Source organism: Mobula birostris, chromosome 14 (genome assembly GCF_030028105.1).
Source record: "Mobula birostris isolate sMobBir1 chromosome 14, sMobBir1.hap1, whole genome shotgun sequence".
Classification (NCBI taxonomy): Eukaryota; Metazoa; Chordata; class Chondrichthyes; order Myliobatiformes; family Myliobatidae; genus Mobula; species Mobula birostris.
In genome coordinates, this window is record NC_092383.1 from 48,796,087 (window position 1) to 48,821,364 (window position 25,278).

Below are 25,278 nucleotides of genomic sequence, written 5' to 3' on the forward strand. Positions count from 1 at the left end.
GTATTACATCTTAAAATGGCAGATTGCTTTCCTTCTTTATTCTTTATTTTTTCTTGCTGCGTCATCTCCAATCATTTATATATGAAAAACTAATAATATGAATTGGCACTTGGTCTCTTTTTTTTGAAATATGAGTAAGAAGAAACTATTTTATATTTGTATTTGTTGTAATCTTTTCTTTACATTTATAGTAATTGCTTTTTTACTTTTTTGACCACGGGTGGTGTTTTTAAAGAAAACATATTTCTTTTGAGTTGCCTTCTGGAGAGATGGGGGTAGATTTAGCATTGGCTATTTTCTGGCTTTTCCTGTTTTTTTGTGGGAGGGGGGTGGTATGTTTGTTCTTAAATTTAGATTTTTTCTGTAAAGAGGCTGACTTGAAACTACCAAAATGTCCGAAATGTCGTGTTTTCCGGTTCCTCTTTTGAACCTTTCTTCCTCTTCCAGGGTCATGAATTTGTATTCTGGTTAACCCTTTGCATACCTCATGCTCAATTTCAGTACTATGGATAAGATTACGAATTTGGTTTCTTGGAATACAAATGGTTTAAACCACCTGATTAAGTGGAAGAAAATTTTTAAGGTATTCCATAGGATGAATGCTCATATTATTTTCATACAAGAAACTCATGTGCGGAAAGAGGATAATCAGCATTTTTTTAGGTTTTGGAAGGATTAAAAGTAACATTGGAATTCACAGGCCAAAGTGAAAGGTGTTTCTATTTTTATAGATCCTTTAATTTCGTTTGTGCATTATGAGACTATTCCAGATTCGAATGGTAGATTTTTATTAATTACTGGTCTGTTATTTAACAGAAAAGCTGCTATGGTTAATGTTTATGCTCCAAATGTTGATTGTCCTGAATTTTTTAAACATCTCTTTACATTCCTTCCTAACTTAAATGATTATATGCTGATTATAGGTGGAGATTTTAACTGTTGTTTAAGTCCTTTGATCTATGTCTAATTAGGCACTCCCAAACAAATCGGCTACTCTTATTGACTCTTTTATGGTTGACTCTGGAATTTCAGAAATTTGGAGATTTCTACATCCCAACGATAAAGAGTTTTCATTCTTTTCACATGTATATCATCATTATTCTAGAATTGATTATATTCTTATTGACTCTCAATTAATTCCATTTGTTATTGACTGCAGATATGACTCCATTGTTGTCTCTGATCATGTGCCATTGAAACTATCTATTAAGTCAATGGATACATCTTCTAGTACTAGACAATGGTAATTTAATACCACTCTGCTCCAGAACTGGGACTATAATTTTATTAAGGAACAGATTAATTTTTTCTTCACAACAAATTTTACGTAGGGAATTTCCAGCGGGGTACTATGGGACACTTTTAAAGCATATATTCGTGGACAAATTATTTCATATTCTGCTGGACTGAAAAAGTGAACTAATGATGAAATACTTAAGCTGGTTGACAAGATCAAAGAAATCAACAAGAAATACTCTATCACTCCTAATCAGGAGCTTTTTAAAGAGAGGGTTGAACTTCAAATGGAACATAGTCCATTACTATCATCTTCGATTGAAAATCAATTAATTAAAACTAGGAGTCAATTCGACATACATGGTGATAAAACTGGAAACTACTGGCTAATCAACTGAAATCGGCTTCGGTTAAACGCCAGATTGTTAAGATTTGTAAAAATGATGGTACTCTGACGGTTGATCATGATGAGATAAACAAATCCTTTCTAGAATTTTATACCTCTTTATACCAATCAGATTTTCCTATGACTCCACTTTAATGCACGAATTTTTAAAGAAATTGAATATTCCAAAATTACCACCTAATGAACATTTAAAACTAGATGTACCTATTATGGTAGAAGAAATAAAAAATGCTATTTCTTCGATGAATTCAGGTAAAGCACCTGGTCCAGACGGTTATACAGTAGAATTTTTAAAATCTTTCTCTACTATACTTTCTCCTTGGTTACGTAGAACCTTTAGGGCTGCAGTATCTATAGGTAAATTACCTCAATCTTTTTATCAAGCTTCTACTTCACTAATTCTTAAAAAAGATAAGGATCCTACTGATTGTGCATCTTATATGCTTATATCTTTGCTGAATGTGGATTCTAAGATTTTTTTCTAAAATATTGGCAACGAGACTGGAGAATGTATTACCTCAAATTATTTCTGTTGATCAGACTGGATTTATTAAAAATTGTGACTCCTTCTTTAATATTAGGAGATTAATGAATATTGTTTATGCTTCTTTACCTAGAACTCCAGAATGCGTCATCTCATTGGATGCTGAGAAAGCCTTTGATAGAGTCGAATGGACATATTTGTTTAATACGCTTGAGAAATTTAATTTCAGTCCGATATTTATATCTTGGATTAAATTCATATACCTTACTCCTTTGGCTTCGGTATTTACCAATAATCAAAGATCTCCCTTTTTTCAGTTATTCCATGATACTAGGCAGGGTTGCCCTCTTAGTCCATTATTATTTGGTATTGCCCGGGAACCGTTAGCTATTGCTATTCGTTACTCTCCTAATATATTTGGTATTACCCGTGGGAATGAGATACATAAATTATCACTATATGCAGATGATTTACTATTATATATTTCTAACCCTGAGAAATCCATTCCGGCAGTTTTATCCCTGCTTGCTCAGTTTAGTAGTTTTTCTGGTTACAAATTGAATCCTGGTAAGAGTGAACTTTTTCCATTAAATATGCACATTCCCATTTATAGATGTTCACCATTCAGATTGATTACTGACTATTTTCCTTATTTGGGGGTTAAAATTGCTAAGAGACATAAGGACCTATTCAAGCTCAATTTTTCACCATTAATTAGTCAGGTTAAACAATCGCTTACTAAATGGTCCCCATTGTCTCTATCACTGATTGGCCGAATTAATGCTATTAAAATGATTATTTTACCTAAATTTTTATATTTATTTCAGGTGGTACCAACTTTTACTCCTAAATCTTTTTTTGATACTATTGATTCTAAGATTTCCTCTTATATATGGCAGAATAAAAGTCCCAGGTTAAGTAAAAAATATTTTAAAAAGTCCAAGAAAGATGGTGGTTTAGCATTGCCGAATTTAAGATTGTATTACTGGGCAATTAATATTTGATATTTAATATTTTGGACAGAAGATTGGGATATAATTCCAAGTCCACAATGGGTAAACCTTGAAGGATACTCTGCACAAGGGTTTTCATTAGTTTCTATTTTAGGAACTTCACTTCCCTTTGTATTTTCTAAATAGAATAAACAATTGGTTAATCCAATAATTAAACATACATTATGAATATGGTTCCAATTTTGTAAATTTTTTGGTTGGAACAAATTCATATTATCTAATTTTTTTTACAACCCTTGGTTATGGATTAAGCCTTTTTGATATGGAAAATGAAGGGTATAACATGTTTCCAAGATTTATTTCTGAATAACTGTTTCCTGTCTTTTGAACAGTTATCTAATAAATATAACTTGCCCAGATCCCATTTTTTTTTAGGTATTTACAAATAAGAAACTTTTTAAATACCATGCTGCCTACCTTTCCGATTTCACACTCTACTGATATCATAGACAAAATTTTAGATTTAAATCCTCATCAGAAGGGATTAATAGCAATTATTTATGATACAATTATGAATATACAGCCAGGTATATCTGATAAAATTAAAAATGAATGAGAAAGGGAACTTCAACTTCACCTACCTATTGAGAAATGGGAAAAAAATCTTCCAATTAGTTAGCTCTTCCTCTATATGTGCTAAACATACGCTGATACAATTTAAGGTAGTGAATAGGGCCCACATGTCTAAAGATAAACCAGCCCGATTTTACTCCCATATAAATCCTATTTATGACAGATGTCACTCTGAGGTGGCTTCTTTGACTCATATGTTCTGGTGCTACCCTCTCTTGGAAAAATTTTGGCAAGATATTTTTGATATTATTTCAACAGTTTTGCGTTTTGATTTACAACCCCATCCCATTACAGCAATTTTTGGTTTACCAATGACGGAACATAGATCTTTATCCTCTTCAGCTTGTTGGATGATCGCAATTGTTACATTAATGGACGGAAGATCCATTTTATTGAATTGGAAAGAGACCACCCCCCCCCACCTACATTTCAATGGTTTTCTCAAACTATATCATGTTTAAATTTAGAAAAAAATCATAAGTGTCATTTTTGATCCTTCAGTTAAATTTGAAGAGACTTGGAAGCCATTTATTCAACATTTTCATATGATGTAGTTTGACCTTTTCCGAATCCTTTTTATTAACTTAGAATATATGAATAGAGAAGCAGAGTTGACGACATTAATGAATGTATTCGATCTAATATATTGGTTCAGCTTTGTTTTGTTCTGTTTGCCTTTTTTTGAGTTTAGTCATTAGTTCTTTTTTTTGTTTTTTTCTTTTTTGGGGGGGGGGTTCTTTGCAATATCCTTTTCTTTTTATTTCTTTTTTTCTATAATTAACTATATCAAGAGTTTGGAAGTCTATTACACTTGTACTATTTGTAGTCTTTTTTTTGTATATGTTTATTAACAATAAGGTAATTCCAATCTCTTTGTATCACTATTGTTATTATGTTCATGAACTTGAAAATTAATAAAAAGATTAAAAAAAAAGAGAGGCTACATATGGAGTCAAAAGCAGTCTGAGTCCAGTTTGCGGGCATATGGAATGAGGGCAACCGGTTGAGACACCACACAGGAGAGAGTCTCCAGCTTTCCCAAACTTAAAGTCAGCCAACCTGTCAGCCTGTGATGGCTGTTCAGTAAGCCTGGACCTCTGGGTCAATAGCTTGGTTGGCTGCCATGCCAGCAGAGTCAACTCTGATGTGTACAGCCTCAATGGCTGACCGTGAGATGCAATCAGCCTTGGCGTTATTTTTCCCCTTTCTGTGTTGTATATCTGTTGTGAACTCAGATATGTAGGTCTGGGATCCCCCAGGCCGGGCAAGGAGGGCAACTGTTTGGTGTGCTCAGACTCCGAGAGTCCAGAAGTTTTCAAAAGGGAAGTTTTCAGCGATCAGTATTTATCATGTTCAGGTGGGTTTCTAGTGGATTCAACACTCTCACAGCCGTGGAGTTGCTGAGTGACACTACCACATAGAAATATCTGGTGGTGTCGGCAGAGTTATCTCGTAGCGCAAATTGGGCCTTGACCTGTACGAACCAAGCATCGGAATTTTGCTCCTAAAACCCTGGCAGTTTCAAAGCAACTGGACTGTGTTGGCCAGCAAGTTCAATAACTCTGGAATAACTCTAGAGCATCGGGGTCACCAATGTAGGTATTTGCAAATAAAACAACTTGAGGTGTTTTATGTTTAAGAAAAACTGTAACAACTCATTTATTGTACTCCAAACACTGAACTCAAAAATCACAGTTATGGAACTTCATGCAAAATAGCATCACGTCTGACCAGCCTCTTAAAGTGAACCCCAACTCAATGTCAGTGGTTATGAATTATACACAATGTTACGTAGAAACACAGAAAACCTACAGCACAATACAGGCCCTTCGGCCCACAAAGTTGTGCCAAACATGTCTCTATCTTAGAAATTACAAGGCTTACCTACAGCCCTCTACTTTTCTAAGCTCCATGTACCTATCCAAGAGTCTCTTAAAAGACCCCATCGTATCTGCCTCCACCAATGTTGCTGGCAGCCCATTCCATGCACTCACCACTCTCTGAGTAAAAACTTAACCCTGACATCTCCTCTGTACCTACTCCCCAGCACCTTAAACCTGTGTCCTCTTGTGGCAACCATTTCAGCCCTGGGAAAAATCCACATGATCAATGCCTCTAATCATCTTATACACCTCTATCAGGTCACCTCTCAACCTCCGTTGCTCCAAGGAAAAAGGCTGAGTTCACTCAACCTATTCTCATAAGGCATGCTCCCCAATCCAGGCAACATCCTTGTAAATCTCCTCTGCACCCTTTCTATGGCTTCCACATCCTTCCTGTAGTGAGGCAACCAGAACAGAGCACAGTATTCCAAGTGGGGTCTGACCAGGGTCCTATATAGCTGCAACATTACCTCTCGGCTCCTAAATTCAATTCCACGATTGATGAAGGCCAATACACCGTACGCCTTCTTAACCAGAGTCAACCTGCGTAGCTGCTTTGTGTGTCCTATGGACTCAGACCCCAAGATCCCTCTGATCCTCAACACTGCCAAGGGTCTTACCATTAATATTATATTCTGCCATCATATTTGACCTACCAAAATAAACTACTTCACACTTATCTGGGTTGAACTCCAACTGCCACTTCTCAGCCCAGTATTGCATCCTATCAATGTCCCACTGTAACCTCTGACAGCCCTCCACACTATCCATAACACCTCCAACCTTTGTGTCATCAGCAAACTTACTAACCCATCCCTCCACTTCCTCATCCAGGTCATTTATAAAAATCATGAAGAGTAAGGGTCCCAGAACAGATCCCTGAGGCACTCCACTGGTGACCAACTTCCATGCAGAATATGACCCGTCTACGACCACTCTTTGCCTTCTGTAGGCAAGCCAGTTCTGGATCCATAAAGCAGTGTCCCCTTGATCCCATGCCTCCTTACTTTCTCAATAAGCCTTGCATGGGGTACCTTATCAAATGCCTTGCTGAAATCCATATACACTATATCTATTGCTCTTCCTTCATCAATGTGTTTAGTCACATCCTCAAAAAAATCAACCAGACCCATAAGTCTTGTCAAACGCCTTGCTGAATGTTGTGCCAAACCAGCTAAAAAATAAATTTTAAAAACCCCAGAACTAATCCATCCTACCCACACAATGTCCATATCCCTCCATGTTCCACATATTCATGTGCCTATTCAAACAGCTCTTAAAAGCCTCTAATGTATTTACCTCTACACCAGGCAGTACATTTCAGGCATCCACCACTCTCTTGAGTAAAAAATTTACCCCTCAAATCCCCTTTGAACCTACCCCCTCTCACCTTCAATGCATGCCCTCTGGTATTAGACATTTCCACCCTGGGAAAAACCTCTATCAGACCTCTCCTCAGCCTCTGCCTCTCCAGAGGAAACAACCCTAGTTTGTCCAGCCTTTCATGATAGCACATGCACTCTAAACCAGGTGCAGTTCTGGTAAACCTCTTCTGCACCCTCTCCAAAGCCTCAACATCCTTCCTGTAGTGGGGTGACCTGAACTGTATGTAATACTCCAGATATGGCCTAACCAGAGTTTTATAAATTTGGTATCGCAACCTCTCGACTTTTGAACTCAGTGTCTTGGTTAATAAAAGCTGGTCCTAGACTCACCCATGATGGGAAACACCCTCTCTACATCCACCCTAACTAGGCCTTTCAATATTTGATCAGTTTCAATGAGATCCATCCTCATTCTTTTGAACTCCAGTGAGTACAGGCCAGAGCCATCCTCATACTCATACGTTAACCCTTTTATTCCCAGAATCATCTTGTGAAAGTACTCTGGACCCTCTCCAATGCCAACATATCTTTTCTTAGGTAAGGGGTCCAAAACTGCTCACAATACTCCAAGTGCAGTCCGACCAATGCCTTATAACACATCACATCCTTGGTCTTATATTCTCATCCTCTGAAATGAATGCTAACATTGCATTTACCTTCATTACCACCAACTCAACCTGCAAGTTAACCTTTAAAGTTGCTGCAAAGATGGCGGAGGCATTGGTTGTGCTTCTTCAAAATTTCCTGGATTCCAGGGAGGTCTCAGAGGATCATAAACCACAGGTGTACCACATCTTTCAAGAAAGGAGGAATAGAGAAAGCAGAACATGATGGATCAGGTAGCTTAACATTGGTAATTGAAAAAAGATTAAAACTTGTAGTTCGGAGACACTGTAGCTTTATAAAAGGGAAATCATGTCTGACAAATTTTAATACCAGAAATGGAATTACCCCATGGCCAACCATCTTAATTCCTATCACCATTTCTGTTCCGGCATGTCGGTCCTTGGTCTCTTCTTTTGCCATGATGAGGCCACTCTCAGGGTGGAGAAGCAACACCTCATATTCCATCTAGGTAGCCTGCAACCTGATGGCATGAACATTGATTTCTTCCTCTGGTAATTTTCTCCCCCCCACCCCCCATTTATTCATTTCCATAGATGCTGCCTCACCTGTTAAGTTTTTCCAGCATTTTGTGTGTGTTGACACATTTATTGGTGTTCTTTGAGGATGTAACAAGCCGGTAAAGATGAAGAGGTCCCACTACATTTTCTCCTCTCCCACATAGAGAGGAAAGTGGACTGTGGGAGAAAGTGAAGGAGGGGCTCCGGGGGAGGTGCTGGCAGGAGAGGAGGAAAGGTAGGAGGCCAGAGTGGGGAATAAAAGAAGAGGGAAGAGAAGAAAAAAAGTGACCACAAGGAAAGATCTATGTTCAAACCATCAGGTAGGAGGCTACCGAGACAGAATATAGAAGGTCACTGCAGAAGATGAAAATTCATGTTATTGGGGGTGTGGATGTGAGGGGACAATACATTAACATGGGTAGCGCATAGATTGATAGATAAATATGTTGACTGATCCACAGTTCCCTTCCCCACTCACTGGGACTCCGGTCGCTATCTTTGTTCTCTACTCACTGGGACTCATCCCATCTTTGTTCCCCGTCCCTGGGACTCCAGTCACCATCTTTGCTCCCCGTTCACTGGGACTCAACCTCATCTTGTTCCCCACTCACTGGGACTCCGGTCGTCACCTTTGTTCCCCACTCACTGGGACTCCGGTTGTCACCCCCACCCCCACTCACAAATGTCTACAGGTTTACCAGAGAGCATTCTAGTTGTTGCATCACCCTTTGGTATGGAGGGGCCACTGCACAGGATTGGATCCATCATTAAAGACTCCCATCACCCAGGATATGCCCTCTTCTTATTGCTACTATCAAAGAAAAGGTACAAAAGCCAAAGACAAGCAATCAATGTTTCAGAGAGAGCTTCTTTCCCTCCACCATCAGATTTCTGAATGAACGCTACCTCACTATTTTTCCCCTCTCTTTTTGCACTAACTCAATTAAATTTCCTCTTTATATAGTTCTCTTTATATATTACTTTATCTTTCTCTTTATATATTACTTATAATAATTTATAGTTTTTATTATTATTATTGCAATGTGCTGCTGCCACAAAACAACAAATTTCACGACATATGCCAGTGACACTAAACCTGATGGGTGATTCTGACACCTTGGAATCCAGGACCTTTCCACTCTCGGGGGTCCCAGTTCTCACACTCTCTTTCCACCAATCAACTTCACTGGAAAGTCTTTAATATCACTCAACATCTTTAAAAAACTTAAAAGTAACATACTTATATAATTTTGTTCAATAGTTTGGAAAACCTACCTACCCAGCTCCGCCAAAGTCCTGATTGTTCCCCACTCTTGGAGGTAGACTGCATTTGGAGTTATCGAGGGCCACGTTTCCCGGTGGTCTGGTGGACCGGATTCAATTCCCAGTCAGAGAAAAGAGTTTGGGGGAATGCAGTTCAGTGGGAGAGCACATGGTTCACAAGTTCAATCCCTAGCCTCTCCACACTGGTCACCTTGAATTTAGGGTGATTAAAAAGGCGTAGCTGTGTGGCCTTCATTGGTCAGGGGATTGAGTTCAAGATTTGTGAGGTAGTGTTGCAAGCATTTGGACCACACTCGGAGTATTAAGTTTAGTGCTGGTTGAACCATTATAGGAAGGATGCAGAAGCTTTAGGATTAGGATGCAGAGGAGATCTACCAGGATAACACACACAAAATGCTGGAGGAACTCAGGTCAGGCAGCATCGATGGAAAAGAGTAAACAGTCGACGTTTAGGGCCGAAAGCCTTCATCAAGACTTCCTAAATGCTGCCTGACTTCCTCCAGCTTTTTGTGTGTGTTGATCTGGATTTCCAGCATCTGAAGTTTTTCTCGTGTTACCAGGATTCTGCTTGGATCAGACAGCAAGTCTCATGAGGAGAGGTTGAGTGAGGTAGGACAAGGGGTGATGAGAGGTGTACAAGACCATAAGGCATAGGAGCAGCATTAGGCCATCTGGCTGATCGAGTCTGCTCTGCCATTCAATCATTGCTAATCCTTTTTTTCTATCTCCTTTTCAACCCAGTTCCTAGCCTTCTCCCTGTAACCTTTGATGGTATGTCCAATCAAGAACCTATCAATCTCTGCCTTAAGTACACCCAATCATCTGGCCTCCACAGCTGCATTTGGCAATAAGTTACACAAATTTTGAAAGGATGCCCATCTATCCTGAGGTTGTGCCCTCTTGGCCTAGACTCTCCCACCATGGGAAACATCCTTTCCAAATCTACTCTGTCTAGGCCTTACAACATTCGAAAGGTTTCAATGAGATCCCCCCGTCATCCTTCTAAATGCCAGCAAGTACAGACCCAGAGCCATCAAAAGTTCCTCGTATTCATTCCTTTCTTTTCTTTTCATTCCTGAAATCATCCTTGTGAACCTACTCTGGACTCTCTTCAATGCCAGCACATCTTTTCTAAGATGTTCACAATACTCAAGCTGAGGCCTCGCCAGTGCCTTATAAAGATTCAGCATCACATCCTTGCTCTTGTATTCTAGACCTTTTGAAATGAATGCTAACATGGTATTTGCCTTCCTCTCCACTGACTCAACCTGCAAGTTTAACCTTCAGGATGTTCTGCACAAGGACTCCCAAGTCCCTCTGCATCTCAGATTCCTGGATTTTATCCCCATTTAGAAAATAGTCCGCACATTTATTTCTACTACCAAAGTGCATGATCATGCATTTTCCAATACTGTAATTCATTTGTCACTTTCTTGCCTATTCTCCTAATCTGTCTAAGTCCTACTGCATCCTACCTGTTTCCTCAACACTACCTGCCCCTCCACCAATCTTCATATTATCTGCAAACTTGACAACAAAGCTATCTATTCCATCATCTAAATCATTTATATACAGCATAAAGAGAGGTGGTCCCAACACCGACCCCTGCACAACACCACTAGTCACTGGCAGCCAACCAGAAAAGGATCTTTTTATTCCCACTCCCTGCCTCCTACCAATCAGCCAATGCTCTAACCATGTTAGTAACTTTCCTGTAATACCATGGGCACTTAACTTGGTAAGCAGCCTCACGTGTGCCACCTTGTCAAAGGCTTCCTGAAAGTCCAAATATATTACATCCACTGCATCCCCATTATCCATTCTACTTGTAATCCCCTCAAAGAATTCCAGTAGGTTCATCAGGCAGGATTTTTCCTGAAGGAAACCATGCTGACTTTGTACTATCTTGTCCTGTGTCACCAAGTACTCCATCACCTCGTCCTTAACAATTGTCTCTAACGTCTTCCCAACCACTGAGATCAGGCTAACCGGTCTATAGTTTCCTTTCTGCTGCCTTCCTCTTTTCTTAAAGAGTGGAGTAACATGCCAGAGTCCAATGATTTTTGAAAGATGATAAGGGGCATTGATAAGAGTTGACAGCCAAAGACTTTTTCCCAGGGCAGCAATGGCTAATGCCAGAGGATATAATTTGAAGCTGAATGGAGAAAAGTACAGGGGAGTGGGGATGTCAGAAGTAACTTATTTATGCAGAGAATGGAGGGTGTGTGGAATGCACTGCCAGGGGTATAGGGGCAAATACATTAGGGACATTTAAGGGACTCTTGGATGATTTATAAAAATGGAGGGCTATGTGGAGAGAAGGGTTAGATTAATCTTTGAGTGTTAAAAAGTCTGAGACAATGGTCAGGAAGATCCAGTCGACCACAGAGTGTTTAATGAGCACCATTTACACCCACATAATAATACAACTCAGTAACAACCAAATAGAAACACAGCATAACTACAATTTGTCATCAAGCCCTGAGGCCTGCATAAACTGGGTTGGAACACAATAACCGTGTGGCTTTTCCAATAAGTCTTCGTCTCCTGTAGCCCCTTTAATGGCCTGCATCCTCACACTGTCCATTACTGGTCAAACCCTCTCATTTCCCCTTCACTGCTCCGCAAACACACATCACAAACTAAACAGTCAACAGGCCTTGCTATCGGAAGGTCTCCCCGTCTTCCGCATGGTCGGAGGACGTCTTCAGTGTTTCCGCTTGGAAGAGTCAGAGACCAGAATTGTGGGATCTGTGGCCAGGGAACGAGCTGTAAGTGGATTCAGTGTTGGTGGAGGCTGATCTGTCTGGCAGGTCCCCACAGTGATGATCACAAAGGCTGGGTCACTGGCTGCTCTGGGTAGTCTTTGGGCCTCTTCTACCTGCAGAAAGAAATATGGGGAAAAAAAAGCAAGAGTTAGCACTGCCTGATGTCCCATTATGCTAGGTGAAGGAAAGGCTTCACGAAAGGGAAGTCAGGAGAACACACATAGGTCCTCATTGAGGGATCAACAGTGGAAAGGATGAACAGCTTCAAGTTCCTGGGCACCAACGTTTCTGAGAATCTATCCTGGGCCCAACATATTGAGGCAATCAAGGAATGCACGCCAGCATCTCTATTTCATTAGTATTCTAAGGAGTCACCAAAGACTCAGCAAATTTCTGCAGATGGACTGTGGAGAGCATTCTAACTGGTTGCAGTTAGTCTGGTACAGAGGGGCCACTGCACAGGATTGGAACAAGCTGCAGAAAGTTGCCAGTTCCATCATGGGCACTAGCCTCCCCACCACCAAGGTCATCTTCAAAAGGTGGTATCCATTTTTAGGCTCCTCATCAATGTGCTGTCTTCTCATTGCTACCATCAGAGATGAAGTACAGGAGCCTGAAGACACCCACTCAACATCTTAGGAACAGCTTCTTCCCCTCCGCCAACAGATTTCTGAATGGACAATGAACCCACCCATGAACACTACATCATTATTTTGCTCTCTCTTGCACAACTTTTTAATTTTTTATATTTCTTTTTGCAATGCACAGTAAATTTACTGCACTGTACTGCTGCTACAAAGCACCAAATCTCATGAAATAACAAACCACGTTCTGATTCTGGATTATCTCTCTGAGTCCCAGAAGTTCAAAGTTCAAGGAAATTTATTATTAAACTACGTATATGTCACCATGTACAACCTGGAGACTTATTTTCTTGCAGGCATTCACAGTAGAACAGAGAGATACAATAGGATCATTGAAAACCCACAAAGTGACAAATGACCAGTGAAAAAGAAGCCAATATGTGCAAATAAGAAATAAATAAGCAGATAAATAGACACATAAATAAATAACACTGAGAATATGTATTGTAGAGTCCTTGAAAGTGAGTTGATAGGTTGTGGAATCAGTTCAGTGTGAGGTGAGTGAGTTATCCACACTGGCTCAGGAGCCTGATGATTGAGGGGTAGTGACTGTTCCTGAACCTGGTAGTGAGGCTCCTGTACCTCCTTCCTGATGGCAGCAGTGAGAAGGGAGCGTGGCCTGGATAGTCTGGGGTCCTTGATGATGGATGCTGCTTTCTGTGGCAGTGCTCCTTGCAAACGTGCTCAAAGATGATGAGGGCTTTGCCTCACCTTTGTCACCAGAAGACCACAGCCTGTCCGGTTTCGATGTAATATTTCCACCTTTCTGACAATCATCACTGGTACACCTCAGGAATGGGTGCTTTACTCTCTCTATACCCATGACTGTGTGGCTGGGCGCAGCTCAAATGCCATCTATAAATTTGATGCTGACACAGTTGATGGCAGAACTCAAGATGGTGACGAGAAAGTATACAGGAGCGAGATAGATCAGCTGGTTGAGTGGAGTTGCAGCAACAACCTTGCACTCAACATCAGTAAGACCAAAGAATTAATTGTGGACTTCAGAAAGGGCAAGACAAGGGATCACACAGTAGTGTGTTCAGTAGAGGAAAGGGTGAACAATTTCAAGTTCTTGGGTGACATCATCTCTGAGGATCTATCCTAGGGCCAACATATCGATGCAATTACAAAGAAGGCGCAATAGTGGCTATATTTCATTAGTAGTTTGTGGAGATTTGGTATGTCACCAGTCACTTGCAAATTTCTACAGATGTAGAAATCTGGATGATGAGAGGCATTGATTGTGTGGATAGTCAGAGGCTTTTTCCCAGGGCTGAAATGGCTAACACAAGAGGGCACAGTTTTAAGGTGCTTGGAAGTAGATACAGAGGAGATGTCAGGGTAAGTATTTTACGCAGAGTGGTGAGTGCATGGAATGGGCTGCCGGTGACGGTGGTGGAGGTGGATACGATAGGATACTCCTGGATAGGTACATGGAGCTTAGAAAAATAGAGGGTTATGAGTAACCCTAGGTAATTTCTAAAGTAAATACATGTTCGGCATAGCATTGTGGGCCGAAGGGCCTGTATTGTGCTGTAGGTTTTCTATGTTTCTATGTACTGTGGAGAGCATTCTAACTGGCTGCATTACCTGGCAGCATCTATGGAAAGTGCAGTCATTGTTTTGGGCCAAGACCCTTCGGCTGGACCTTTTCCATGGATGCTGCCTAGCCTGCTGAGTTCTTCCAGCATTTTGTGTGTGTTGCTCAGATCTTCCAGCATCTGCAGATTTTCTCCTGTTTATGGCTGCAATACCTTCTGGTATGGGGTGGGGTACTGCACAGGATCAAAATAAGCTGCAGAAAGTTTTGACTTCAGTCAGCTCCATCAGGCACTAGCCTCCCCAGTATCCAGGCCACCTTCAAGGAGCAATGCCTCAAAAAGGATGCATCCATTATTAAGGACCCCCATCACCCAGGACATGCCCTCTTCTCATTGCTACCATCAAGGAGGAAGTACAGGAGCCTGAAGGCACATACTCAATGATTCAGGAACAGCTTCTTCTCCTCTGCCATTCAGAACCCATCCACACTACCTCACTACATTTTCTCTATTTGCATTACTTACTTAATTTAAATTTTTTAATATACAGTATATATACTTATTGTAATTTACAGTTTTTATTGTTATATATTACAATATACTGCTGCCGCATAATAACAGATTTGACAACATTTTCTGGTGACGTCAAACCTGATTCTGACTCCATGATAGATAGGACCATATCCACCGCCTTTTCTGGACTTTTCCGTTCTTGGACATTGGTGTTTCCATACCAGTCGGCAATGCACCGGTCAGGATACACTCCACTGTGCAGCTGTTGAAGTTTGTCACTGTTTTAGATGACATGCCAAATATGTGAAAACTTGGAACAAAGTAGAGGTGCTGTTGTGCCTTCTTTGTAATGGCAGTTATGTGCTGGTCCAGGACAGATCCGCTGAAATGATAATGCTAAGGAATTTAAAGTTACTGACCCTTTCTACCTCCAATCCCCTGATGAGGACTGGTTCATGGTTCATCTTCCTGAAGTTAATAATCAGCTCTTTGGTTTTGATGGCATTAAGATGCAGAATCTTTACAACTGCTCCTCCGGGCAGTCCCTCTATGTGACATCTCCATAGGTTCAAGTCCACCTGGAGCTTGAGTCCTCGCGGAAAGGGGTGAGATAGGATAAATGCAAGCACGCTTTTTCACCTCATGTTGGGTGAGACTCCAACTAGAGGTCATAAGTTAAGGGTGAACTTTTTCACTCAGAGGGTGGTGTGAGTGTGGGTCAAGCTACAAGTAGGTTCGATTTCAACAGTTAAGAGAAGTTTAGATAAGTACATGGATGGGAAGTATATGGCTGGAGAAGAAGAAATCTGATAGGAGAGTGGACCTTGGGAAAAAGGAAAGGAGGAGGGACACCAGAGGCAGGTGAGGAGAAGGGTTAAGAGGCCAGAGTGGGGAACAGAAGAGGGAGGGGAGGGAAAAAAAGAACCTGTCGGAAGGAGAAATCAATGTTCATGCCATCAGGTTGGAGGCTATCCAGATGGAATATGAGGTGTTGCTTCTCCACCCCGAGAGTGGCCTCATCATGGCAGAAGAGGATACCATGAACTGATATGTCAGAACAAGAATGGGGATAGAAATTAAAATGGTTGGCCACCAGGATACATTTGAATTTCCAGCACCTGCAGAATTCCTGTTGTTGGCCAGCAGGATATTCCACTTTTGGCAGATGGAGCAGAGGTGCTTGACAAAGTGGTTGTCCAATTTATGTTGGGTCTCAGCTATCTTGAGGGGACTGTATCAGAAGCCCTGGAAACAGATTTGCAGGTGAAGTGTTGCCTCACCTATATGGACTGTTAAGGTCTTGAACGGAGGTGAGGGAGCAGTTGAATCGTGAATGGAGGTGATTAACAGTTTGGCAAGGACCTGATGGACCAACCAGTTCCTGTGCACTGTGACTGGCAGTGGTTAGGCTGACATCATTGTTATGGAGTGAACATGTACCCCCTTGCCTAGACTTTGGATTGGATATGATGTTGTGAGGTAACTATAATGGCAAATACAGGCAGTCCCTTCAAAAAATATTTTCAAAATCCAGTGCAAAGCAATGTTGGGTCAGTTAGTTTATATCTGGAAACTCTCCCACTCTGTTTCAAAGTTCAAAACTTTCAAGAAAATTTATTATCAAAGTATACTGGCCTGTGGAAAGCGGCCAGTGAAGGAGTGGAGCTTTGAGGGTTTGAGGCTTTAACTCAAGAGATTCTGGTAGTTTTGGCAGTTGGACTATGCAATCAAGTCAATCAAGATTTGAATAGCTCAGCAGAAAGCCATTGATTAGACAATCAAGATTTGAATAGCTCAGACTCAGCAGAAAGCAGCTGATTGGGCAGTCAAGGTCAGGTGACCAAGCAGTTTGAACAGCTCAAAGAAATAAATAGAGGGGTAGCTCAAGTAGAGCAGCCTGCGGAAAGGAGTGAGGTGAGTGAGTGAGTGAGTGAGTGAGTGAGTGAGTGAGTGAGTGAGTGAGTGAGTGAGTGAGTGAGTGAGTGAGTGAGTGAGTGAGTGAGTGAGTGAGTGCGTGCTCAGTTAGTCTTTACAATGCCTCCTGAGATGGTGATGTGCCTCTCATGTGAGATGTGGCAGTCGTGGGGGAACTCCCCCCCGCCCCCCCCCCCCCCTGCAGAGTCACATCTGCCAGAAGTGCATATGGCTGGGTGATCTGGAAGACTGTGTAAGGAAACTGGAGTAGCAGCTGGATGACCTTTGATTTGTAAGGGAGAATAAGGCAGTCATAGATGAGAGCTACAGGGAGGTAGTCACACCTGGGCTGCTGGAAGCAGGTTGTTGGGTGACAGTCAGAGGGGGAAAAGCGAAGGTGAGTAGACAGGTAGTGCAGAGCACCCCTGTAGCCATTCCCCTGAATAATAAGTTTACCGTCCTGGATACTGTTGGTGGGGATGACCGACCAGGTGTGAGCCATGGTGGCAGGGCCTCTGGCACTGAGTCTGACCTGGTGGTGCAGAAGGGTGGGACGGAGAAGAGGAGGGCTGTTGTCATTGGAGACTCTACAGTTAGGGGAGCAGACAGGAGATTTTGTGGACGTGAGAAGGAAACCCGGATGGTTTGTTGCCTCCCAGGTGCCAGGGTCTGGGATGTCTCTGACTGGGTGCACAACATCCTGGCACGAGAGGGAAAGCAAGCAGAAGTCATGATACATGTTGGCACCAATGACATAGACAGGAAGAGGGATGAGGTCCTGAATGTGAGTTTTGGGAACTAGGCAGAAGGCTGAAGAACAGGACCTCAAGGGTGACGTTCTCAGGATTGCTGCCAGTGCTACGTGACAGTGATGGTAACAATTGGAGGAGATGGCAGTTGAATGCGTGGCTGAGGAGTTGGTGCAGGGAGCAGGGTTTTAGATTTTTAGATCTTCTGGGGAAGGTGGGACCTGTACAGATTGGATGGATTGCACCTGAACTCGAGGGGGAGCAACATCCTTGCAGGTAGGTTTGCTAGCATGGTTCGGGAGGGTTTAAACTAATTTGCAAGGGGGGTGGGATCTGGAGGGATAAAGCAGTGAAAAAAGTGCATTGAGTAAAGCCACATCTAACATATAGAGAGACTTTAGGAAGGTAGAAGGGCTAAAGTGTGTGTACTTCAATGCAAGAAGCAGCAGGAACAAAGGTGATGAACTGAGAGCTTGGATACATACATGAAATTATGATGGGGTGGCCATTACAGAGACTTAGCTGGCACCAGGGCAGGAATGGATTTTCAATATTCCTGGATTTCAGTGCTTTAAAAGGGATAGAGAGGGTGGAAAAAGGGGAGAAGGGGTGGCATTACTATTACAGCTACAGAAAGGGTGGGTAATGTAGCAGGATCCTCTTTTGAGGCAGTATGGGTGGAAGACAGGAACAGGAAGGGAGCAGTCACTCTGTTGGGAGTATTCTATAGGCCACCTGGTAGCAGCAGAGATACAGAGGAGCAGATTGGGAGGCAATTTTGGAAAGGTGCAAAAGTAACTGGGTTGTTATCATGGGTGACTTTAACTTCCCTAATTTTGATTGGCACCTGATTAGCTCCAAGGGTTTGGATGGGGCAGAGTTTGTTAAGTGTGTCCAGGATGGATTCCTGTCACAGTATGTTGACAGGCCGACTGGGAGTATGCCATACTAGATCTAGTATTAGGTAACGAACTGGGTCAGGTCACAGATCTCTCAATGGGTGAGCATCTGGGGGACAGTGACCACCACTTCCTGGCCTTCATTATCATGGAAAAGGATAGAATCAGAGGACAGGAAAATTTTTAATTGGGGAAGGGCAAATTATAAGGTTATAAGGCTAGAACTTGTGGGTGTGAATTGGGATGATGTTTTTGCAGGGAAGTGTACTATGGACATGTGGTCGATGTTTAGAGATCTCTAAACAGGATGTTAGGGATAAATTTGTCCTGGTGAGGAAGATAAAGAATGGTAGAGTGAAGGAACCATGGGTGACAAGTGAGGTGGAAAATGTAGTTAGGTGGAAGAAGTCAGCATACATGAAGTTTAGGAGCAAGGATCAGATGGGTCTATTGAGGAGTATATGGTAGTAAGAAAGGAGCTTAAGAAGGGGCTGAGAAGAGCAAGAAGGGGGCATGAGAAGGCCTTGGCGAATAGGGTAAAGGAAAACCCCAAGGCATTCTTCAATTATGTGAAGAACAAAAGGATCACAGGAGTGAAGGTAGGTCCGATTAGAGATAAAGGTGGGAAGATGTGCCTGGAGGCTGTGGATGTGAGCGAGGTCCTCAATGAATACTTCTCTTTGGTATTCACCAATGAGAGGGAACTTGATGACTGTGAGGACAATATGAGTGAGGTTGACGTTCTGGAGCATGTTGATATTATGGCAGAGGTGTTGGAGTAATTAAAATACATTAGGACAGATAAGTCCCTGGGGCCTGACGGAATATTCCCCAGGCTGCTCCACGAGGCGAGGAAAGAGATTGCTGAGCCTCTGGCTAGGATCTTTATGTCCTCGTTGTCTATGGGAATGGTACCGGAGGATTGGAGGGAGGCGAATGTTGTCCCCTTATTCAAAAAAGGTAGTAGGGATAGTCCCGGTAATTCTAGACCAGTGAGCCTTATGTCTGTGGTGGGAAAGCTGTTGGAAAAGATTCTTAGAGATAGGATCTCTGGGCATTAAGAGAATCATGATCTGATCAGGGACAGTCAGCATGGCTTTGTGAAGGGCAGATCATGTCTAACAAGCCTGATAGAGTTCTTTGAGGAGGTGACCGGGCATATAGATGAGGGTACTGCAGTGGATGTGATCTATATGGATTTTAGTAAGGCATTTGACAAGGTTCCACACGGGAAGCTTATTCAGAAAGTCAGAAGGCACGGAATCCAGGGAAGTTTGGCCAGGTGGATTCAGAATTGGCTTGCCTGCAGAAGGCAGAGGGTCGTGGTGGAGGGAGTACATTCGGATTGGAAGGTTGTGACTAGTGGTGTCCCACAAGGATCTGTTCTGGGACCTTGTGAGTTTTATTAATGACCTGGATGTGGGGGTAGAAGGGTGGGTTGGCAAGTTTGCAGACGACACAAAGGTTGGTGGTGTTGTAGATAGTGTAGAGGATTGTCAAAGATTGCAGAGAGACATTGATAGGTTGCAGAAGTGGGCTGAGAAGCGGCAGATGGAGTTCAACCCAGAGAAGTGTGAGGTGGTACACTTTGGAAGGACAAACTCCAAGGCAGAGTACAAAGTAAATGGCAGGATACTTAGTAGTGCGGAGGAGCAGAGGTATCTGGGGGTACATGTCTACAGATCCCTGAAAGTTGCCTCGCAGGTAGATTGGGTAGTTAAGCAAGTTTATGGGGTGTTGGCTTTCATAAGTCGAAGGATAGAGTTTAAGGGTCGCAAGGTAATGATGCAGCTCTATAAAACTCTGGTTAGGCCACACTTGAAGTACTGTGTGAAGTTCTGGTCGCCTCAGGATTTCTTGGAATGTATGCGGGATGGTTTTTTGAACCAACATGTCGAGGAACCAACTAGAGAGCAGGCTATTCTAGACTGGGTATTGAGCAATGAGGAAAGGTTAATTAGCAATCTTGTCGTGAGAGGCCCCTTGGGTAAGAGTGACCATAATATGGTGGAATTCTTCATTAAGATGGAGAGTGACATAGTTAATTCAGAAACAAAGGTTCTGAACTTAAAGAAGGGTAACTTTGAAGGTATGAGATGTGAATTAGCTAAGATAGACTGGCAAATGACACTTAAAGGGTTGACGGTGGATATGCAATGGCAAGCATTTAAAGATCGCATGGATGAACTACAACAATTGTTCATCCCAGTTTGGCAAAAGAATAAATCAGGGAAGGTAGTGCACCTGTGGCTGACAAGGGAAATTAGGGATAATATCAATTCCAAAGAAGAAGCATACAAATTAGCCAGAAAAAGTGGCTCACCTGAGGACTGGGAGAAATTCAGAGTTCAGCAGAGGAGGACAAGGGGCTTAATTAGGAAGGGGAAAAAAGATTGAGAGAAAACTGGCAGGGAACAAAAAAACTGACTGTAAAAGCTTTTATAGGGATGTGAAAAGAAAAAGATTGGTTAAGACAAATGTAGGTCCCCTACAGACAGAAACAAGTGAATTGATTATGGGGAGCAAGGACATCGCAGACCAATTGAATAATTACTTTGAAACCATAGAAACTACAGCACAGAAACTGTCTGGTTCAGTCTTCATTAAGGAGGACATAAATAATCTTCCGGAAAAAGTAGGGGAAAGAGGGTCCAGTGATATGGAGGAACTGAGGGAAATATGTGTTAGTAGGGAAATGGTGTTAGGTAAATTGAAGGGATTAAAGGTGGATAAATCCCCAGGGCCAGATGGTCTGCATCCCAGAGTGCTTAAGGAAGTAGCCTGAGAAATAGTGGATGCATTAGTGATAATTCAAAACACTTTAGATTCTGGACTAGTTCCTGAGGATTGGAGGGTGGCTAATGTAACCCCACTTTTTAAAAAAGGAGGGAGAGAGAAACCAGGGAATTATAGACCGGTTAGTCTAACATCGGTGGTGGGGAAACTGCTAGAGTCAGTTATCAAAGATGTGATTTGGAAAGCGGTGAAATCATCGGACAAAGTCAGCATGGATTTGTGAAAGGAAAATCATGTCTGACGAATCTCAGAATTTTTTGAGGATGTAACTAGTAGAGTGGATAGGGAAGAACCAGTGGATGTGGTATATTTGGATTTTCAAAAGGCTTTTGACAAGGTCCCACACAGGAGATTAGTGTGCAAACTTAAAGCACACGGTATTGGGGGTAAGACATTGATGTGGATAGAGAATTGGTTGGCAGACAGGAAGCAAAGAGTGGGAATCAACGGGACCTTTTCAGAATGGCAGGCAGTGACTAGTGGGGTACCGCAAGGCTCAGTGCTGGGACCCCAGTTGTTTACAATATATATTAATGACTTGGATGAGGGAATTAAATGCAGCATCTCCAAGTTTGTGGATGACACGAAGCTGGGTGGCAGTGTTAGCTGTGAGGAGGGTGCTAAGAGGATGCAGGGTGACTTGGATAGGTTAGATGAGTGGGCAAATTCATGGCAGATGCAATTTAATGTGGATAAATGTGAAGTTATCCACTTTGGTGGCAAAAACAGGAAAACAGATTATTATCTGAATGGTGGCCGATTAGGAAAAGGGGAGGTGCAACGAGACCTGGGTGTCATTATACACCAGTCATTGAAAGTGGGCATGCAGGTACAGCAGGCGGTGAAAAAGGCAAATGGTATGCTGGCATTTATAGCAAGAGGATTCCAGTACAGGAGCAGGGAGGTACTAATGCAGTCGTACAAGGCCTTGGTGAGACCACACCTGGAGTATTGTGTGCAGTTTTGGTCCCCTAATCTGAGGAAAGACATCCTTGCCATAGAGGGAGTACAAAGAAGGTTCACCAGATTGATTCCTGGGATGGCAGGACTTTCATATAATGAAAGACTGGATGAACTCGGCTTATACTCGTTGGAATTTAGAAGATTGATGGGGGATCTGATTGAAACGTATAAAATCCTAAAGGGATTGGACAGGCTAGATGCAGGAAGATTGTTCCCGATGTTGGGGAAGCCCAGAACGAGGGGTCACAGTTTGAGGATAAAGGGGAAGCCTTTTAGGACCATGATTAGGAAAAACTTCTTCACACAGAGAGTGGTGAATCTGTGGAATTCTCTGCCACAGGAAACAGTTGAGGCCAGTTCATTGGCTATATTTAAGAGGGAGTTAGATATGGCCCTTGTGGCTAAAGGGATCAGTGGGTATGGAGGGAAGGCTGGTACAGGGTTCTGAGTTGGATGATCAGCCATGATCATACTGAATGGTGGTGCAGGCTCGAAGGGCCGAATGGCCTACTCCTGCACCTATTTTCTATGTTTCTCACTATAGGAAGGATGTGGAAGCATTGGAAAGGGTACAGAGGAGATTTACCAGGATGCTGCCTGGTTTAGAGAGTATGCATTATGATCAGGGATTAAGGGAGCTGGGGCTTCTCTCTTTAGAGAGAAGGAGGATGAGAGGAGACATGATAGAGGTATACAAGATATTAAGAGGAATAGATAGAATGGATAGCCAGCGCCTCTTCCCCAGGGCACCACTGCTCAATACAAGGGGACATGGCTTTAAGGTAACGGGTGGGAAGTTCAAGGGGGATATTAGAGGAAGGTTTTTTTACTCAGTGCATGGAATACACTGCCTGAGTCAGTGGTGGAGGCAGATACACTAGTGAAATTTAAGAGACTACTAGACAGGTATATGATGGAATTTACGGTGGGGGTTATATGGGAGGCAGGGTTTGCGTGTCGGCACAACAATGTGGGCCGAAGGGTCTGTACTGTGCTGTACTATTCTATGTATGTATACGTTACCCTGAACTACCACTCTGGCCTCTTGTCTTCACCCACCTATCATCCCCCTGATGCCCCTGTTTCTTCTCATTCTCCCATGATCCACTCTCCTCTTCTACCAATTCCTTTTCCGGCCCTTTACCATTCCTACCCACCTATCATTTTTCAGCTTGTCCTCCTTTCTTTTTCCGGTCCTGATGAAAGGCCTCACCTGAAATGTCAACCATTTATCCTCTCCATAGATGTTGCCTGGCCTGCTGAGTTTCTCGAGCATTTTGCGTGTGTGTTGCTATCTTGAGATTTATTTTCTCATGTGCATTTGCAGGAAAATAAAGCAATACAACGGAATTTACAAAAAGCTATGCATAAACATACAAATAGCCAATGTGTAAAAGAAGACAGATGGTGCAAATAAAACTAACCCTGAGAATGAGCTGTAGAGTTCGTGAGAGTAAGCCACAGAATCATTTCAGAGTAGAGGTGAGTGAAGATATCCAAGCTCTTTAGTACACAGATGAGGAGCAATTTCTTTAGTCAGAGGTGGTGAATCTGTGCAATTCATTACCTGTGGAGACTGTCATTGAGTATATTTAAAGTGGAGGCTGATAGCTTCTTGATTAGTAAGGATGTCAAAGAGAAGGCAGGGGAATGGAGTTGAGAAGGATAAGCCATCAGCCATGATGGAATGACAGAGCAGACTCGATGGGCTAAATGGCCTAATCCTGCTCCTATGTCTCATGCTCAGCTTTCCTGGTCTCATGGTTTTATTTGACACACACCTACGTACGGAGGGCAATAAACAAGAGAGCATCTAACGTACCTAACTACATGTCATTGGGATGTGGGAGCAAACTGGAGAATCAATGTAGTCACAAGGAAAATGTGCAAACTGCAGCAGAGGTCGCAATCGATCCTGGGTAACTAAGCTGTGAGGCAGTAGCCTAACCAGTTGAGCCACTGTGTTGCCCCTTTGAAGAGCATCCCCTTTGTCCAAGCAGTTTCTCCCAGTCTCCATCAAACACTTTCCCCAGTTTTAAGACCATAAGACATAGGAGCAGAATCAGGCCATTCAGCCCATTGAGTATGCTCTGCCATTCTATCATGGCTGATTCTGGATCCCAAACCCATACACCTGCCTTCTCGCCAATTCCTTTAATGCCCTGACCAATTAGGAAATGATCAACTTCCGCCTTAAATATACGCACGGACTTGGCTTCCACCGTAGTCTGTGGCAGAGCATTCTACAGATTTACTACTGATGAGGAATCTTTCTCCTGACCAGCTGCATCAGTGTCTGCTGCAGGACTTGCAAGGCATCTGACTGCAAGTCCCTACAAAGGATTCTGAAGACTGCTGAGAGGGTATCTGAGTATGCAGGACTCTTAACATTCCTTCCCACCCATCCAATCATCACTTTGACCCCTTACCATCAGGCAGGAGGTACTGTAGCATTACAAGAACAGTTAGGATGGGGAAACAGCTTCTACCCCAGGTTGTAAGACTACTGAACTCCCTGCCACCACCCAGGTCTCCATAAGATATAGGAACAGAAGTAGGCCATTGAGTCTTCTCCATCATTCAATCATGGGCTGATCCAATTCTTCCAGTCATCCCCACTCCCCTGCCTTCTCCCCATACCCTTTGATACCCTGGCTAATCAAGAACCTATTTATCTCTGCCTTAAATGCAAACAATGACTTGGCCTCCACAGCCGCTCACAGCAACAAATTCCACAGATTTACCACCGTGACTAAAGTAACTTCTCTGCATCTCAGTTCTAAAAGGACGTCCTTCAATCCGGAAGTCATGCCCTCTTGTCCTAGACTCCCCTACCATGGGAAATAACTTTGCCATTTCTAACCTGTCCAGGTCTTTTAACATTCAGAATGTTTCTATGAGATTCCCCCTCATTCTCCTGAACTCCAGGGAATACAGCCCAAGAGCTGCCAGATATTCCTCATACAGTAAGCCTGGAATCATTCTCCTGAATCTTCTCTGAACCCTCTCCAATGTCAGTATATCCTTCCTAAAATAAGGAGCCAAAACTGCACACAATACTCCAAGTGTGGTCTCACAAGTGCCTTATAGAGCCTCAACA

At 42.6% G+C, this 25,278-nt stretch overlaps 1 protein-coding gene across 2 annotated transcripts in view; it reads right to left on the reverse strand.

Moving 5' to 3' along the window:
• Window positions 1-11,431: 11,431 nt before the first annotated feature.
• LOC140209887 (voltage-dependent L-type calcium channel subunit alpha-1S-like) overlaps window positions 11,432-25,278 on the reverse strand; it is a 419,288-nt gene continuing 405,441 nt past the window's right edge. Inside the window, exon 43 of one of the 2 annotated variants that reach the window (XM_072278518.1) lies at window positions 11,432-12,269. In XM_072278518.1, coding sequence (XP_072134619.1) covers window positions 12,096-12,269 — 174 coding nt within the window. In that variant the 3' untranslated portion in view covers window positions 11,432-12,095. The remainder of the gene's footprint in view (window positions 12,270-25,278) is intronic. The other variant, XM_072278519.1, reaches the window with a different exon arrangement.